Raw genomic sequence first — 18,998 nt, 5'->3', positions numbered from 1 at the left:
TATTTGCATTTTTTTGACAATATTTCGGTAACAATTTCTTTCTTTCTGGACTAAAGAAGTTACAAACTAAAATATAATGGTACTCATCACCTATTTCATTTGAGTTACATATAATGCATGTTCTTTCGTCTCTTTGAATTTTATGCCATCTGCCCGATTCAATTGGCAAACGATGACAGCCACATCTGAATTTACATATATAATACATAAGATATGTGGGTAATAACGATAAATAACGTTCAAAACAGAATTCATTCTTAAATATTCTATAACAAATTGTTTTACTTGAATTAAAAATGTCAGACGACCATTCTTGCTTAAATTGGTCTTTTAATCTAAGTTCTACACAGTTTTCTATCCATTCTGTAGAAAAATGAGACTGGGATCTCCATACATTTGATAGACCACAGTTATCAAAAATGCTTTTAACAAATTTCAACCATTTGCTTTCAAAGCCATAATTCTCAAAATATACAAACAGCAATTTGTAAAGAATTGAGGAGATTTTTTCCTCTTCACCATTTACTAATCTACACCAAAATTTTATCATTCGCATCTTAACTGTTAGCGAGATCGGAAATCGTCCGAGTTCTCCATAAATAATGCTATTTGGCGTTGTCTGCTTTAGGTTTAATATGAGCTTGCAAAAACGCAAGTGTACTTTTTCTAAAACATCTAAATTTTCAAAACCCCAGATCTCTGAACTGTAAAGTAATACTGGTAAAATGGCTTTATCGAACATATCTAATTGACATTCAATTGATAAATTATGTCTTCGACATTTTTTTAATAAACTATACATTGCTTTTGTTCCCTGGTCTCTTAAATATTTTCTTGTGGTTAAAAAAGATCCACTTCTTGCAAAAAATACACCAAGATACTTGTAGTCTTTGACAATTTCTATTTCTTTATTACAAAAATAAAATTTTTCTTTTTCTGAAATTCTTCCTCTAGAAAATATAAGAATTTTTGTTTTTTCAATATTAACTTTCAGTTTCCAATTTTCACAATAATTTGAAAACGTATCCAACATAAACTGTAAATCCTTGCTTGATTCTGATAACAAAATAGTATCGTCTGCATATAAAAACAATAGAATTTTAAGATAGATCGTTAACTCATTTTCAATATCGCAACTGATTGATTCTAACCCTTTTATATTATGTTCTTCTAAATATGATTGAAGATCATTAAGATACAATGAAAAAAGTACAGGAGATAGATTTTCACCTTGTCTAACTCCTAGTTCACACTTAAAAAACCCTGAACATTCGTCATTATGTCTAATATATGATTTAATACCTTCATACATATTTTGAATAATACGTAAAAATCTACCATTTACATTATTTTGTAAAAGTTTAAAAAATAAAGAATTTCTATGAACAAAGTCGAACGCCTTCTCAAAGTCCACAAATGCACAATGGAGTTTTTTCTTTTTAAAACGCAATAGCTCAAATAAAGCATATAAAGAAAAAATGTGGTCATTTGTAGAAAAACCACTTCTAAAACCAGCTTGGTTTTGATGTAATAACATGTATTCATCAAGATAATTATTTAATCTAGTGTTCAATACCGAGGTAAATATTTTCCCCAGGCAAGACAACAAAGTGATAGGCCTGTAATTTTTGGGATCTAACTGGTCGCCTTTGTTCTTAAAAATCGGTATTATTATACCAGCAAGCCATGCTTCAGGCACAATACCTGTTTCAAAAATTAAGTTAAATAAAAGTACATATATGTCACTCATTTTCTCAAAAGACGATGATATATATTCATTTATAACATTATCTTCACCCGGTGATTTGTTGTTTTTTGAAGCTTGTATTGCCTTTTTTATTTCTTCAATCGTTATATTACAATTCAACATATCATTTTGTACATCATTTACATCATTTTGTATATCAAAGTCATTTTGACCATCAAACTTATTTTTATTTAAATCTTTGAAAAAATCTAACAATACATCTATAGAAATATTTGTATTTCTTTTTCTTCGACCTTTGTTAAAAAATTTCCAAAACTCTGGGATTTTTTGATCTCATTTTTTTCATTTTTATTCTCATCTCTCCATTAAAATTAATAATATTTTTATCCAGAGTTCTCTTATATGCATTTTCTGTCAATTTCAATCTGCTCTTAAAAAGGTTTGAACCATACTTTTTGTATAATCTCTTTGCTTTACGATAATCCCTTCTAGACTTTTTGCAATCTCCGTTAAACCATAGTTTGCTTTCTTGACAATTACGTGTATCAATTACCGGCCTCTGTGTTCCTAAAGTTTGTTCTGCAGACTGCAAAAGTATAGAAGTGACTTCTTGTATAAAAGTATCAATATCATATTTAACCACAGTTTCAGTATCACTAATGGCATCGAGCAGATTTGAATGCAGAGATGCAAGTTTTTCTTGATCTATATTACTCTTGAATAATTCACTTTTTTCTTGTTTCCATGGTTTAATTCTTGGAAATGATTTTTTATTTGTACTCTTTTTTCCAGAAAAACTATCATTTAGACGTAATGTAAGTGCAAGTGGTGAATGTACATCTGAATAAAGCTTATTGAATTCAAATATTTCAAAATCATGTACAATTTGTAGCAATAAAGAAGTACCAACAACATAGTCAATTACACTGTTATTTTTACTTGTTGACATTCCAATTTTATCCTTTCCAACTCTTCCATTAAAAATAAATAAGTTATTATCTTTGCAAAAACTTATAAGCTTTCGACCAAAACTGTTTATGACAGTGTCTGGGCTGTTTCTTAATCTTGACAAACCCATGTCATCCAAAATTGTAACGTCAGTAAACTCACTGATATCTAAAACATTTTGTTCAAAAAAATCGTCATTTGCATTTAAATCAACATAATCGGGCAAAATTCCCGTACGTGCATTCATATCTCCAAGTAAACAAATAAATTCAGAATTTTTATTTAATCTTTGAAATTCTAATTCAATTTCAGAAAAAGCATCAACTGATGAATAGTTACTACTCTCAGGTGGCACATAAATAATACCAAAAATTACATTTTCAGATGTCTTCAAAATTACTTTGTCAACACTGAACCATAATACAAATTTACATTCAGTATCAATAGATTTTATAAAATCTTCTAAGTAACTTTTATAGCCTAAAGCTATGCCACCTGATTTATTTATAAATTTCTTTCTATTCTTATATTTAAAAACATAGTTATCTAACATTAAATCATCAAAGTCATCAAGTTTAGTTTCAGTTAGACAAATAATATCGAAAGTATTGAGTAAAGTTTGAAATTCTGGGTATAATAGTTTTGTTTTCAACCCACATACATTTAAAGACAATAGGTGTAGATTATTATTAAAGTCTGAGCTTAAATTTAAATGTTCATTTTCAAGGTCGTCAGTTCCGCGTGAGTAACTAAATTTACTAGAAGTTTCTTTTGATCCTCCACGGTTCACCTATTCACCGTTACCATTTTTCTTCTTTTGGGGTCCTCTGCGGGGAAAATGCTTCGGTTTGGCTCCTTGTTTCTCGTATCTTGTGTTTGCTGGGTTGTTATCTGTTTCCATGTTGTGGTTAGTTCTGTCGTCAGGAATAAATTCTTTGCCATCTATGAATAGTCTGTCGCGTTTAAAGTGTGCCTTCTTGTGTTGTTCCTTTGCCTCTTTAAAGTCTGGCCATAGTACCTTGCGACGGTCGTTTACCTCTTTCGGGAATTGTTCATTAATCCCATAGTTTTTCCCTTTAAGTACGTTTGCATTTTTCCGAACTAGTTCTCTATCGTTAAACGATTTGAATCTGCAAACTATTGGCCTAGGTTTTTTGTCTGCTCTACCGAATCTGTGCGCACGGACGAATTCAATCGGGTTTGATAATTTAAGTTCTTTTACCATGAATTGTTTTAAGATTTCTCCCGTCTCTTCGCTTTCTTCGTTGTCGCTAGATTCTTGAATTCCCGAGAATATAAGATTTTCTCTCATAGAACGTGTTTGGAGATCTAGATGCCGTTCGCGTAGATCGTTTAGGTCTGTAGTCAAGCGATTAAAGTTTACGCCAATCTCTTCGTTATATGATTTAATGTCTGAAATGTCAGTTTTCATATCAGCATTTTCTTTTCTGCCGGCCTCGTATTGCGCACCCAAGAATTCTAAGCTGTGTTCCATTTCACCTACTCGCTTTGTTACATTTTCTACCTTTAAAACCATAGCACTAACCGTAGATTGAAATTTGTCGATTTTTTCAGTCAAAGAATCTATTGAAGACAGTTTTTTGCACATTTCGTCAACTTTATTCGCCAGGTTGTCAATTTTCATACTATCTGTTGGTTGGTTCATAGTAGAGTTACAAACTGGTTGTGGAATCGGGCCTTGTGGGGTGTAAGGAATGCCATAGAAACCAGACATCGGAGAACTTGGATTTTGGATATTTTGAAATTGTTGAAGATTTCCACTTCCTTGCAGTACTGGGGACTCTCAGCTGAAGAAAATGGACACAGCACACAATGAAAACAAAAACTTCTTGTCCAATTTAACCTCTTTGGTTATAAATCTCCAAGACCGTGTTGATCAATTAGAGAATAAACTCTCGGAACCTCTGCACGAGGGTAAATGTAATACCCAGAATGATCAACAACTTCAACATCAAAGTCTTAACAACACGAAAGAGTTAGAAACTGAAACCCCGACAAAACCACAAATTGGCATTACTTTTGTAACAAAAGATAAAGACCAACACAAAATTATTTCTGATCGCCAAAATGCTGAGGAACCCAACCGGGATGTTCCAAAAATAAATTGTGATTATCTTATTTTAAGTGATTCAATATTAAGAAGGATTCAACCAAACCGATTTACTCCAAAACAAAAAACCGTGAAACGGTATATAAGAGGAGGCGCAAATACATGTACCAGCTTTATTGAAAAAAATGGTACAACTCTCAATGCAAAAAACATCCTCATTCTCATTGGAACAAGGGACTTACAAAGTGAAGGAGTAAAAGAAGAGGAGTTTGGAAACTTATTAGAGATTGCCTCCAAAACATGGAATAGTTCAAAAATTTTCATCCTGCCTATAGTTAAAAGAAAAGATATTCCGAATATGAAGATGTCAACGAAGCAAATAAAATACTTCAATCTGCGTGTAACGTCTTTCCGCATGTCTGTCTCATTGACCCCTTTGAACCATCCGAAGACATGTTCTATGATGACGTTCACTTGAACAATAACAGAGGTCTTCCAAACATGGTAAAACACCTGAAAATGGCTATGAATATTTATCGACCAACTGAGAACCATGGCTTTAGGCCAACACAGAGACATACAAGCAGTACAAGCCGTCATGTTAACAATCGGCGTGAAGTCAAAGACTATCATGACTATGGTCGTAACATAAACCAGCAAAATTCAACAGCCCCATATGTCACCAACAACTGGTATATAGAAAGACCAATATCTAATCAAACAATGGAACCTCATCCAATTACACCACCTGTTTATATACAAGGAAGTTCACATTATCAACAACCCAGTTCATTCCCACAACAAAACCTTATGCCTTGGTTACCACCTCCATATTTTCAACCTCCGCTCATGCCTTGGCAAAATCCATGGCAATGGCCCCCGTTTGGCCAGTGGGGTCGTAATGCGGCATACTCTCAAAATGACTCTCAAAATCAATTTTAGTTTGGATTTTTTTTTTAAGACATCAGACAATATTGTATAAGTATTATTCCTTTGTACACTTTTTTACATACAAATATTGTGATCATCATCAATATACATTATGTTGTTTCTAAGTGTACTTATCATTGTTATAATCTTTGTACACACTTTTTAGCTCACCTGGCCGAAAGGCCAAGTGAGCTTTTCTCATCACTTGGCGTCCGGTGTCCGGCGTCCGTCGTCGTCGTCGTCCGTCGTCGTCCGCCGTCGTCCTGCGTTAACTTTTACAAAAATCTTCTCCTCTGAAACTACCTTGCCAAATTTAACCAAACTTGGCCACAATCATCATCGGGGTATCTTGTTAAAAAAAATGTGTCCGGTGACCCGGCCAACCAACCAAGATGGCCGCCATGGCTAAAAATAGAACATAGGGGTAAAATGCAGTTTTTGGCTTATAACTCAAAAATTAAAGCAAATCTGACAGTGGTAATATTGTTGATCAGGTCAAGATCTATCTGCCCTGGAATTTTCAGATGAATCGGACATTTCGTTGTTGGGTTGCTGCCCCTGAAATGGTTATTTTAAGGAAATTTTGCTGTTTTTGGTTATTATCTTGAATATTAATATAGATAGAGATAAACTGTAAACAGCAATAATGTTCAGCAAAGTAAGATCTACAAATAAGTCAAACATGACCAAAATGGTCAGTTGACCACTTTAGGAGTTATTGCCCTTAATAGTCAATTTTTAACCATTTTTCGTAAATCTTGGTAATCTTTTAGAAAAATCTTCTCCTCTGAAACTACTGGGCCAAATTTAACCAAACTTGGCCACAATCATCATTTGGGGATCTAGTTTAAAAAATGTGTCCGGTGACCCGGCCAACCAACCAAGATGGCCGCCATGGCTAAAAATAGAACATAGGGGTAAAATGCAGTTTTTGGCTTATAACTCAAAAACCAAAGCATTTAGAGCAAATCTGACATAGGTAAAATTGTTCATCAGGTCAAAATCTATCTGCCCTGGAATTTTCAGATGAATCGGATAATCGGTTGTTAGGTTGCTGCCCCTGAATTGGTAATTTTGAGGAAATTTTGCTGTTTTTTTGTTGTTATTATCTTGAATATTATTATAGATAGAGATAAACTGTAAACAGCAATAATGTACAGCAAAGTAAGAACTAAAAATAAGTCAGTATGACCAAAATAGTCAATTGACCCCCTAAGGAGTTATTGCCCTTCATAGTCAATTTTTAACAATTTTCTTAAAATTTGAAGATTTTCAATAACATTTTCCACAGAAAGTACTGTATAGATAGAGATAATTGTAAGCAGCAAGAATTTTTAGTAAAGTAAGATCTACAAACACATCACCATCACCAAAACACAATGTTGTCATGAATCCATCTGTGTCCATTTTTTAATATTCACATAGACCAAGGTGAGCGACACAGACTCTTTAGAGCCTCTAGTTTGTTTTATCTAGTCTCATTACATGTACATTCTAGTTCCATATTATTTTTATTTTTTTTATATTACTTTGTCCAGTGTAAAAATAGAAATTTTCAATATCATTTCACACACCCAACATCCCTAAACAAATAACATTGTCAATTCAGCAATCATGTGAAAACATTTTTCATCTCATCATTCACTCAAGACAGCTATGTGGAATATTGAAGGATTGACCACAGATAAATCACAAGATCCTTACTTTCTGGAAAGTATTTCCAAGTTTCATATAGTCAGTTTTGTAGAAACTTGAAGTAATTCTGATCAAAAATTAAGTTTACCAGAATTTAACCTGATATCTTCAAGTAGTAGGAAAAAACACAAAAAAGCCAGACGTCATTCTGGCGGTATCAACATATTTGTCAAACAATCTATAAATAATGGAGTAAAATCAATCCACAATGAGCACTCTGATATAGCTTGGGTTATACATGATCATACATTTTTTAATTTAAAAAGAGATATTCATTTGGCTGCTGTTTATGTATCGCCTGAAAACTCCAGTTGTAATGTACCGGATCTTAACTCTGTATATGCACATTTACTGTCTGATATTGACAAATATTGTAAACTAGGAGATATAATGGTGCAAGGTGATTGTAATGCCCATACAAATACCTCACCAGACTATGTGTTATTTGATGAATCTAAACAACCATATGTAGTTGATAATTATTATGTAGAAGACAGTATAATGCCAAGAAATAATCTTGACCCCAAACGTATTAATAATAGTGGTAGATGTTTGCTTGATCTTTGTAAAGAAACAAGCCTAACAATATTGAATGGAAGAACGATTGGTGATTTACATGGTAAACAATCATGCATAACATATAATGGATGCAGTCTTGTTGATTATACACTTGTGTCTTTTGATTTACTTAGCTTAGTTGGTTATTTTGAAATACATGACTTAACGTCACTATCAAACCATTGTTTACTTTTTTCCATTCCCAGTGGCGGATCCAGAACTTTTCCTAAAAGGGGGGGGGGGGGGGGGGCGCTGACTGACATAAGGGGGGCCCGCTCCAGTCATGCTTCAATGATTCCCTATACAATCAACCAAATTTTTCCCACGAAAGGGGGGGGCGAGCCCCCCCAGCCACCCCCCCCCCCCCTGGATCCGCCTATGATTCCACAAATTTTGTTAACCAAACACAACTGGATCCCCTTCCAGGAAAATGTATTTGGTCACCTGGAGCCATAGAGTCATATGTGAAGGATATCACCAGTAAAGAAAATAAAACTAAATTAGCATTATTTACAAATAACTCTTTTAAAAGCAGTGATTCAGCTGTACAATCATTAACATCAATTTTATATGAAAGCGCAAAAAAATCAGCAAAATTAGTAAACAAAATGCCCATAGAAAAAAAATAAAATCAAAAAGAAAGCCATGGTTTTCAGACTCTTGTAATGATTTGCGCAAAACAGTTAAAAGTTATGAAAAACTGGTTAACAAATTTCCATATAATAACACTTACAGAAAATCTTTTTACTCCTGCCGCTCTAAGTATAGAAGAGCTTGTAAAAAGGCAGAAAGATCATACCAAAATAAAATATGTTCTGAAATAAGTGCAAATCTTAATAAAGACCCTTAAACATTTTGGAATCTTTTACAACAACTAAGTAAATCTTGTAATAATGAAGATTCTGTACAGTTTGCACAAGATGAATTTATCAGCTATTTTAAAAAAAACTAAACAAAACGGGCGAGAGTTTTAACCCATTTCAAGAAAAAATTCTCAAAAATTTTGAAACATTATTTGATGATTTTCAAAAAAACAACAGGACAAATGACTTTCAGGAACACATTAAAACAAGTGAGATCGTAAAGGCAATTAAGTCCCTTAAAAATGGGGAAAGCACAGCTACTGATCTTATTTCAAATGAAATGTTGAAAAATGGAATATCAGTCTTAACAAAACCATTACAAAAGCTATTTAACTTTATTTTAAATAAGTTTTCCAAAAGTTTGGAATGAATCATTTTTAGTACTTCTACATAAAAAGGGAAGTAAAAGTGACCCTGGTAATTACAGAGGGATATCCATTAATTCGAACCTGGGAAAATTGTTTAATAAAATAATCCTCTCTCGATTACTTGCTCATATAAATGTAAACAAATTAATAAGTAATAACCAGATTGGCTTCAAAGAAGATAGTCGAACTGCAGACCACATCTTTTCCTTGAAATCCATTGTCAGAAATTATAAATCCAAAAACAAAAAAAATATTTGCTGCTTTCATTGATCTTAGAAAAGCGTTTGATACAATTTGGAGAATAGGATTATTTCATAAACTACTTCAAAGTAATGTACCAAAACATATTTTTAAAATAATATTTTCAATGTATTCTAATACAAAATGTAGAATTAAATTTTCTAATGGTCTTAGCCCATCATTTGAATCAAACTGTGGTGTTAAACAAGGAGATGTATTGAGTCCTCTTCTCTTTAATTTTTTTTATAAACGACATACTTAAAGACTTGGAAAATATCAATGCAGATCCAGTTGTAGTTGGCGATGTTTCATTAAATGCACTTTTGTATGCCGATGATATTGTATTATTATCGGATAGCAAAGAGGGTTTGCAAAATTGTCTCAATACATTAAGTAATTATTGTTCTTCTTGGAAATTACAAGTCAATACAGAGAAATCAAAAGTAATGGTTTTTAATTCAAACGGAAAGTCTTTTCTAAACGAATTTTATTATAATGGCAAATCGAATGATTCATGTCGTTCCGAACTTGCAAGACTACCATTGAAAAATAGAATAATGTTATCTTGCATTAAATTCTGGGACCATTTAATCACTTCAGAAGGAAGATTAGTTCACTAAATATATAATGCTACAAAAAAAAGCAACCCATGGGTTAAAAGGTTAAATATTTTTATTCAAAACTTAGGTTTATCTTATTTGTCAAATGATAACCTTACTATTAAACCCCTGTTTGGTTTTATAAAACAAAGACTAATTGACCAGGGTTTTCAGGAACAACATGCAAATATTTCAGCATCTCCAAAATTAACATTTTTATAAAGTGTTTACAAAATGAGTGAACGGGCAGGTTATGCATCTGGTGCAAGAAAATTGGTACCGTTAATTTTATTATGTTGATGCTTTAAAAAAATAGATCAGATCGATCATCATTATGTAAATTAAGAGTTAGTGCTCATAACCTTGCCATTGAAAGAGGAAGATATTTAAAAGTGCCCAGAGATCAAAGAATATGTGAAATCTGTAAAAGTGGCGAAATTGAAAATGAACAGCACATGCTGCTACACTGCAGAGGTTACTCCAGTATTAGAGAGACTTTTGTATTAAAAATGTTCAAAATTACAGGAAAAAGTATATCCACATTGTGCGATAAAAATAAAATAAATCTTATACTTAATAATACACCTTATACGGCACTAAAATTATCTTCCTCTTTCGTAACAAATTGTTTAAATGCAAGAAGTAATCTATTGTTACCTACATCTGATTATTAGTCTACTTGTTGATGCATCTACACAATCTGTCTTTCAGAGCCTTTTTCGCTTCTGGTACCCTTAGACACAACATGATTGGATTAAGCGCACTGAGAGCAAAATGTGCCATAGAAATAGTAAACGAAATTGGTCCCAAATAATTTTGACCTTCACACGTAAACTGAAGAACAATGACTACAATTTGAAGTGGACAATACAAAGTGAAATACAGTATGATAACTATTGAGGCTATACGCGATTGAGATTTTTGTGACGCAGACTTTGTAAGTCTTGATGATGCATACTTCTGAACTATCCCGGATACCATAGCTGCTGATAATAGACAAACTACCATAAGATTAATAACAATGAAATCTGCATGTGTTTTCAATGTAGTATACCAATCATAATTAAATCTACTAACCACGCAGTCACGGACACCTTGAACCCCCATTATTATTTCTATCAAAACGCATGCAATGTAAATACAGAAAATACACCGACGAACATTTGTCTTTGTGTGATGCACACATGCCTTCAAAGGAAATAAAAATACATAAATACGTTGACAAGCCAACAAACTTAGATGTAAGCTCCTAATATTTGCAATAAATCCCCTTCCACAGCTACATAACATACACACGAATGCTGAATTAAGTCTGAAACTAAATAAGAGCGAACATTTCGACAAACTGGAGAATAACATGTCGAAACAATGAAACAACGATACGACAGAAAAACTTAAAAGTGTAGTGAATATTGGCGACCTCAATGTTTTTGAAATATAAGGTAGAATTAAAACCAAGATGTTCCCAATAAAGATAAGCATACTGAATAGGATGGACATTCCTATGTAAGCGATGGTATGGTAATAAGTAGGAAACATCGAAAGGCAATATTTGTCATTCATGTCTTCATAAAATCTTGGTGACGGAGATGTTCGGTTTGCTGCCGCTAATTCATCATATTCAGAATCAGTATTTACATCAAATGTGCCTTCAAACATGAAATCAGAACTGCTGTTGCTAGAAACGTCATCTAGAAAATCTAGCATTTCTTGCAGATTATTTATAGGTAGTCGTATACTTCCAGGACACCAGGCCGAAGCTAAAATACCAGTAATAGGCTACAAAGACATACAACAATGTTAAAACAAAATGTGTATCAGTATGATTAAAATCTAAATTTTTACATAACAAAATCAACTCTATTCAGCAAATTTGAAAAATGTAACAGTAATATGCAATAAAATGTTAGAAAACCAATAGAAAGATTTCATTTTTTGAAAAGAAACAACTGTATGCTTTAGTTAAAAACGTCGATTACAATTTTATTTTTCATATTTTTCACTGAAATTTAATAAGGTCGAGAACATCAACAAATAGATATCATCTTAGTTTGTAAGTGTTCGTTAAAAGAGTAATACACAAATTTAATATAATTACCCATGTGTATGTGACAGGAGGCAAGTTGCTGTCTCCATCGAAAACTTCCTTGTAACTCCAATCTTGGTCCGTAAAATTCATGACTAAAATATAAAAGAAGGCATGAAATAACATAAGATTTAAAGGATGACCGATCATAAAAAATTATGAAACTTCTCCGATATTTCTTGTTCTAGATATTTTCCCAGACACCAGTATCATTTCTTAAAAACAAAACATTTTATTTTGTTTTTGTTTAACCGTTTTTAATGCTTCGTTTTTATTCTTTTTAAAACCGTTTAACTATTAATTAATGAGTCTTTTCATTTCCACGCATTAGTATGATTTCTTAAAAAACCTCTTAGAAGTCTTATGTATGTTTCGTCTATGTAACATTGTTTTATTCAATTGTCACTGGTGAGTCTTTATAAGGCGGAACGCGCGTCTGACACAAAAAAGTTCAATCCTGGTATATATAAAGAGTTTATTTAATTTTAACTTTGTAGCTTGTACAAAATATATTGCAGACATGTATTGTAAAAAGAAAAAGGAATACATGTACCTTTTTATTGAACTTTTGTTCATTTTATTTTATATTAAGGGTTACTGACAGTAACTGTTGATAAAAAAAAAGTAGTTTGAATCCAACAATCAAATACCATACATTGGCAGGGGACGATTAAAAAAACACAAACAATCTTACTAGGGAAAGTAATGAGTTGGCACCCTCAACGCCATCAACATTGTTATGTGAAACAAAATACATTAAGTATATTTCTGGATGTAGTTATCTACTCAGTTAATATATCTATGTATTTGATTACAAAGTAACGACAAATGCAGATTGTTACTTTACATTTGAAAGCAATATTTCCCGTACTTGCCATAAAAACCCCACGGAAACAGATCTTTATGGTTTATTGCCTATTACATAATGTCAATATTCGTCAGTAAAATAATTTTGCACCCTGTTGTTTAAAAAAAAAATCGACTAGCAAACAAATCTATTTTCCCTAGCACAAATATAGTCTTAAAAAGTGAATCGGGGATGTTGTTTTTGAACTGATAACTAAACTACAATGCTAAAACGTACAATAGTTATCTGTTATAAGCTGATGCTTACTTCCAAAATTGTCATTAAGTTTGTGCATGTTGATATTTTCTGTTTATTTTTACATACCTAATTATGGTCTCTATACGTCAAAATATTTTCCTGTTTTGGTTCTTGCTGGTAGCCTTTAAAGATGAATAAAAAACTAATATTTTATATGCACATGATTTTTAAAAGAACACAAATTACATTACATCGACGACCAATGAAGAATAGAAACATTAAACTACTCGAATAATACTATTTTTTTTTATATTATAAGTTAATTTCTTACGTTTAAGACCAACTAACAAAACGACTGTGACATGATTAACGTAGCTTTCTTGCGAAAATTCAGCTTTTTAAGTCGAGGTAATATTTTGATAAAATATTAATTTCATTTTCAATGAAGTTAATAATAATAGCACAGAACATTTTTACTGTATACAGATGGTTAAAGTCCTAACCTGTTCAGCAAGTTAATTGCTAACCAGTCATGTTCACTGGTTAAAGTTAAGCTATGACAGAATTTAAAACTGGTATGACTATTCATATGACCCCAATAACATTAAGGTGGTACCTAACACTACAGGGAAATAACTCTGTAAAATTAGCTAAACGTTTTAATTACGTTGAGTTGATAAGGGAATAATAATAAAACTCATCATAGATACCAGGACTAAATTTTGTATAAACGCCAGACGCGCGTTTCGTATACCAAAGACTCATCAGTGACGCTCGAATCCAAAAAAAGTTAAAAAGGCCAAATAAAGTACGAAGTTGAAGAGCATTGAGGACAAAAATTACTAAAAGTTTTGCCAAATCCAGCTAAGGTAATCTATGCCGAAGGTAGAAAAGCCTAAGTATTTCAAAAATTCTAAATTTGGTAAACAGTTAATTTATAAATATAACCATTTCAATAATCAATGATAATTCCAGCCAGCACAAAAAGTGCTGACTACTGGGCTGGTGATACCCTCGGGGAAATAAATCTCCACCAGCAGTGGCATTGACCCAGTGGTTACAAATAAACAAATAAACTCATTATTAAGGTTCTCAATGATCAAAATAAGTGTTTGTCAAACTGCTATATAACCAGTGTAATGTTTGTGTTAAATTGGTTGGTTAATTTTTTTTGCATTTTTTATATTTTTGTCAAAGGGTCAAAGTAAATACTTTGCCAAAATTTTATGAAAATTAAACGAGCCTAATTAATTTTAGTGAAGCTGTTGGGTACCACCTTAACACGAGACTAAAACTAGGACTTTTATGACAGCAGAAAACATTGATACCGGTCCGCTACTATATTTAGTTAACTTCGAAACAATTCCTGTTATAAATTAACTCTGATTAAGACAAAGTCCATCGAATCAGACCTGATCTGAGTTAACTTTTGTCTGATCTGATTAAAAATTGGTTAACTTGTAACAAGGACTGCTCTTAATAGATTTAAAAAAAGGAAAAATTTAAATGTTTTTGTTTTCATGATATTACCAATACAGATTAAATACATATATTTGTTAATAACGTACGCATGAAACATTGCTAGCTAACAAATTTCTCCGTGGTCTGCCTTTTTTACAAATTGAAAATGATATTGGTAACAAAGCTAATGGCCATTAAATATATCTTCAAAACATATAATATTCTCTTAGTTGTATATATATATATGTATATTTTATAAAATGTAATAATTTCTGATCGGGTTTAAATGAAGATTTTCCTCACTATAGCAAACACAAATAAAGGCAACAGTAGTATACCGCTGTTCGAAATTCATAAATCGATTGAGAAAAAACAAATCCGGGTTACAAACTAAAACTGAGGGAAACGCATTAGATATAAGAGGAGAACTAAGACACAACAGAAACACAACATTAAAATGTAGCACACACAGAAACGAATCATAATATAACAATGGCCACTTTCCTGACTTGGTACAGGACATTTTAAGAAAAAAATTATGGGTTGAACCTGGTTTGCCAAACCTCCCGCTTAAATGGCAATGTTAAATATAACATTAAAATGACAATATTACATGACAAGACTACAATACAAATAAATGTGAGAAAATATAGGACAGAGATACACACACATAATAGCCAACAAAAGGTAACAGGTTTAAAATACGCCAGACGTGAGTTTCGTGCAAACAAGACTAACCAGTAACGCTTAAATGAAAAACGTTTAAAAGCCAAAACAAGTACAAAGTTGAAGAGCACTGAGGACCAAAAGTTCCAAAAGGTTTTGACACAACTTTTTGGAATTTTGGATCCTCAATGCTCTTCAACTTTGTACTTGTTTGGCTTTACAAATATTTTGATATGAGCGTCACTGATGAGTCTTATGAAGACGAAACGCGCGTCTGGCGTACTAAATTATAATCCTGGTACCTTTGATAACTATTGACCAATACAGCTAGGGTAGAGGTAAAAAAAAACGTTGATTGTTGTGCGATTCATGGGCATGTTGATAACACGAAAGTTATACACAGTTGATTTTTGTTTGAAAATAATAGAAATATATATCAAACGGGAACATATGAATAAATCAAAAGAAAAATCTTGGCAATTATAAGAAATATTTTGCTGTGCTTTCTCTACAATTTTATAAGTTAATTTCCGAGAATGCACCTTTTTTGTTTGTTTTATGCTCAATGTTAATATACCCTAGCTGTATATACTATTTGCAAAACCATGAAAAAAACCCAATTTACTGTAGTTGACCGAACTTTTATCATAATGCTGTGATTTTATTGATAGGATTGTTTCAAGTATGATTATCGAGATTTTAATCAGCAAAATGCTCATTCAATGCAAAATTGTAAAATATTATGTTTGTAATTCAAAAAAAATACTACAGATTAATAATTTTAGTGATCACATTTTGTTTGAATGGTTTAAAATCACCAACATGGTATAATTCCGAAAACCGATGTTTATGTCATTATGTTTTTGGGCAGACACGAACCACTCATCGGCATATTTCAAAATGATTAACTTTTGTTTGATAATTTCTAAGTAAACAAAACATTTCCGCCTAAGAAGTTCAGTATTCGAAGCTATTGTTACATTACTTGAGATCTATCAAAATAAAAGAAATACAAATGTTAATTAATATGTAAATAACTTACAATGATTTGACTGTTTCTCTCCTTCTTAGCAAGATCCTTATTAGGGAAAAGACACATTGAAGTCCGATGTTATGATGCGCTGTGTTGTGACATAAAAAAAAATTCTCCCGCTGAGCCATGGAACAGAGTAAATCATCTCCCTCGTATCATCCAATCAAAAACTGACATGTAGACGTGAAGTATAATAATAAGTATTATACCATTTAGTAGATCTATTTTATCTGTTCCAGTGGTTCTTTGACCCAATAAAGATCATTGCAGTAAGAAGGAAAAAAAGTTAAAGCCCTATAATTGTTTTTTTTATTTTTGTAATAAGAGTTGTTGGAAATATAGAAGTGTTGTGGATTTTATTTGAAATTTTGTCTTTAATTTCGTTTTCCATAGAAGTTTAACAAATCATTTTTTTTTAATATGCATGAACCTTCGGAATGTCTCATTCTAAAGTACAAAATATTGGAAGTAGATCTTTGATATCATGTTTACAAATAATTTACAATGTTTTAAGAGCCAAAGATTATCAGATATATCGTGAGCTTCCATAACATATTTTAAAGACAGGCTTTTACAGTTAAATGTACATGTTTTTAGTTTTTGTGTCGTTGGTCTAATTTATCATGACATCTACAGCATATCTAATTTCAGCATTATACTTTTTCTAAATTATTTTAAAAAATCTTATGTTAACATCAGTTATTTTCATTCTCACTTTAGTAGAATCTATTAGGAGTTAGAATGTAGTTGAATGCATGATGTCAGTAAGCCAACTAAAATGGGTTTGACAAAAGTTAATGATATTGTCCTTGAAATGCAAAACTAATAAAAAGCATTCGTTGTTACAAGTTGATATTGGTGATTGTAAATAATAATTATGTTCTTAGTTAAATAAGACTTAAAAGGAGATCTATATGATAGTTAGTCAATTCTTATGGCGTTATATCTGTTACTGTAAAATACAGTTGATCACATTTCAATTGTTTCTGTTGGACATTGACATAAGTTTAATTGCGCAAAGATCTTCAAGAAATAGCAGAGGTTTAAGCCTTTTAATTACTTTGTTTTTGTAATAAACAAATGTTGAGAATATAACACTGTATAATCATGTATCTTTCAGAAGTTTTGTTATACGTGTCGTTTTTCAAGACGTTAAACAAAACACTTTTGTTATTATCCATGATTTATGATTCTCCGATGTTTGTTTATCAGAGGATAAAATGTTGAAAGCCGATCATGATGGTTGGTCTCTAGTTAATTCCCAATTTTTATTTGTCACATGTATATCAAAAGCTAGAAATTACATATTTTAAAGACAGGTATTTATTGTTTGATATTGATATCGTTATTTATCAGTCAATGATATTGACAAGTCATGAAGATTACATAGATATAATGTTTATAATTATTATAAAGACGAAAAAAAGGGGACCAAGCATTTTCATTGATAATGTCATTGTATAAAAGGATAAGTAGTTCGTATTTTTTCCGAAAAGGAATCCTTGCATAAGTAAAAAGGAAAACTAAATCACCGTTAGTTCTTAAATCATGTGTTAATGAGTTTATTTTAAAGAAAACATAATGATGCAAATGTTCTTCAATTATTAAACTACTTTATCAGTCAATGATATTGACAAGTCATGAAGATTACATAGATATAATGTTTATAATTATTATAAAGACGAAAAAAAGGGGACCAAACATTTTCATAGATAATGTCATTGTATAAAAGGATAAGTAGTTCGTATTTTTTCCGAAAAGGAATCCTTGCATAAGTAAAAAGGAAAACTAAATCACCGTTAGTTCTTAAATCATTTATTTTTAAGGAAACATAATGATGCAAATGTTCTTCAATTATTAAACTACTTTATCGGAAACAGTTATGGTCACTTCAATTACAATAAACAATAGACAATTCTTTCGAAACATGTTAATAACACGAATGGGCGTAGTCCTATAATATGCAGCAAGTTAAATCAATCGCTGACCTGATCAAAGTTAAGGATGTACTTAGGTGAGGTTAGGTAAAAATTAAGAAATTAAGAAATTAAAATTGATACTATAAGCTGGTAGAGCATCTATTAAGGATAAAGATAAATTAAAAATATTGATAGGTCATGGACCTCCTTTTCGAGATATTTGAGATTTAAAATATAGCGGGAAAAGGCTGACTCGGACTTTTACCTTATATATGCATTAGTACTATTTGGGTCTCAAAACAAAAGAAAGAAAATTAAGAATCTTCTAAAATGTTGGTAAATGACCTTTCGTGAGCTATTAAGTCTTATATGAAAAAATAAAGGGGTGTCATGGGGCAAAATATTTTACCTTGTATTGTATGGAAAATCACCAAGGAGTCCGAACATTTTACACAAATTCAGAAACCTCACCTAAGGACATCCTTAATCTGCAACAGATATAAGAAATGGTCAGACCGGTCTTTTGACCACAATCGCGAGAAGCATGCATTACACTGAAAATTAGTGTCTCGTCAGTCATACTGAAGGTCGAAATATCTTAAAACTATTACATTTAATAAAAAGATTAATAGTCAAGTTATATTGAAATGGTCATGTCAATGATTTTTTATAAAATATTGCATACAATACAGCTGTTGAATGTTAAACCTAAACTGTAAACTGAAAGATAATGCATTTATTTTGGTTTTTTTCTGAAATATTACTAAAAAAAATTAAAAAGTGGAAAATTTGAATAGAAAGCACATAA

General features: G+C 31.6%; 1 protein-coding gene across 1 annotated transcript; it reads right to left on the bottom strand.

The window, feature by feature from the left end:
- Window positions 1-3,440: 3,440 nt before the first annotated feature.
- LOC139481363 (uncharacterized) lies at window positions 3,441-4,450 on the bottom strand. The gene has a single exon (XM_071264660.1). It carries the CDS (start codon window positions 4,389-4,391, stop codon window positions 3,447-3,449), a length of 945 nt encoding a protein of 314 aa, XP_071120761.1. The 5' UTR covers window positions 4,392-4,450; the 3' UTR covers window positions 3,441-3,446.
- Between the last annotated feature and the right edge of the window lie 14,548 nt (window positions 4,451-18,998).

Source organism: Mytilus edulis, chromosome 7, assembly GCF_963676685.1.
Source record: "Mytilus edulis chromosome 7, xbMytEdul2.2, whole genome shotgun sequence".
Taxonomy (NCBI): Eukaryota; Metazoa; Mollusca; class Bivalvia; order Mytilida; family Mytilidae; genus Mytilus; species Mytilus edulis.
The sequence above is the reverse complement of the archived record's forward strand: the minus strand, read 5'-3'. Positions and strand labels throughout refer to the sequence as shown.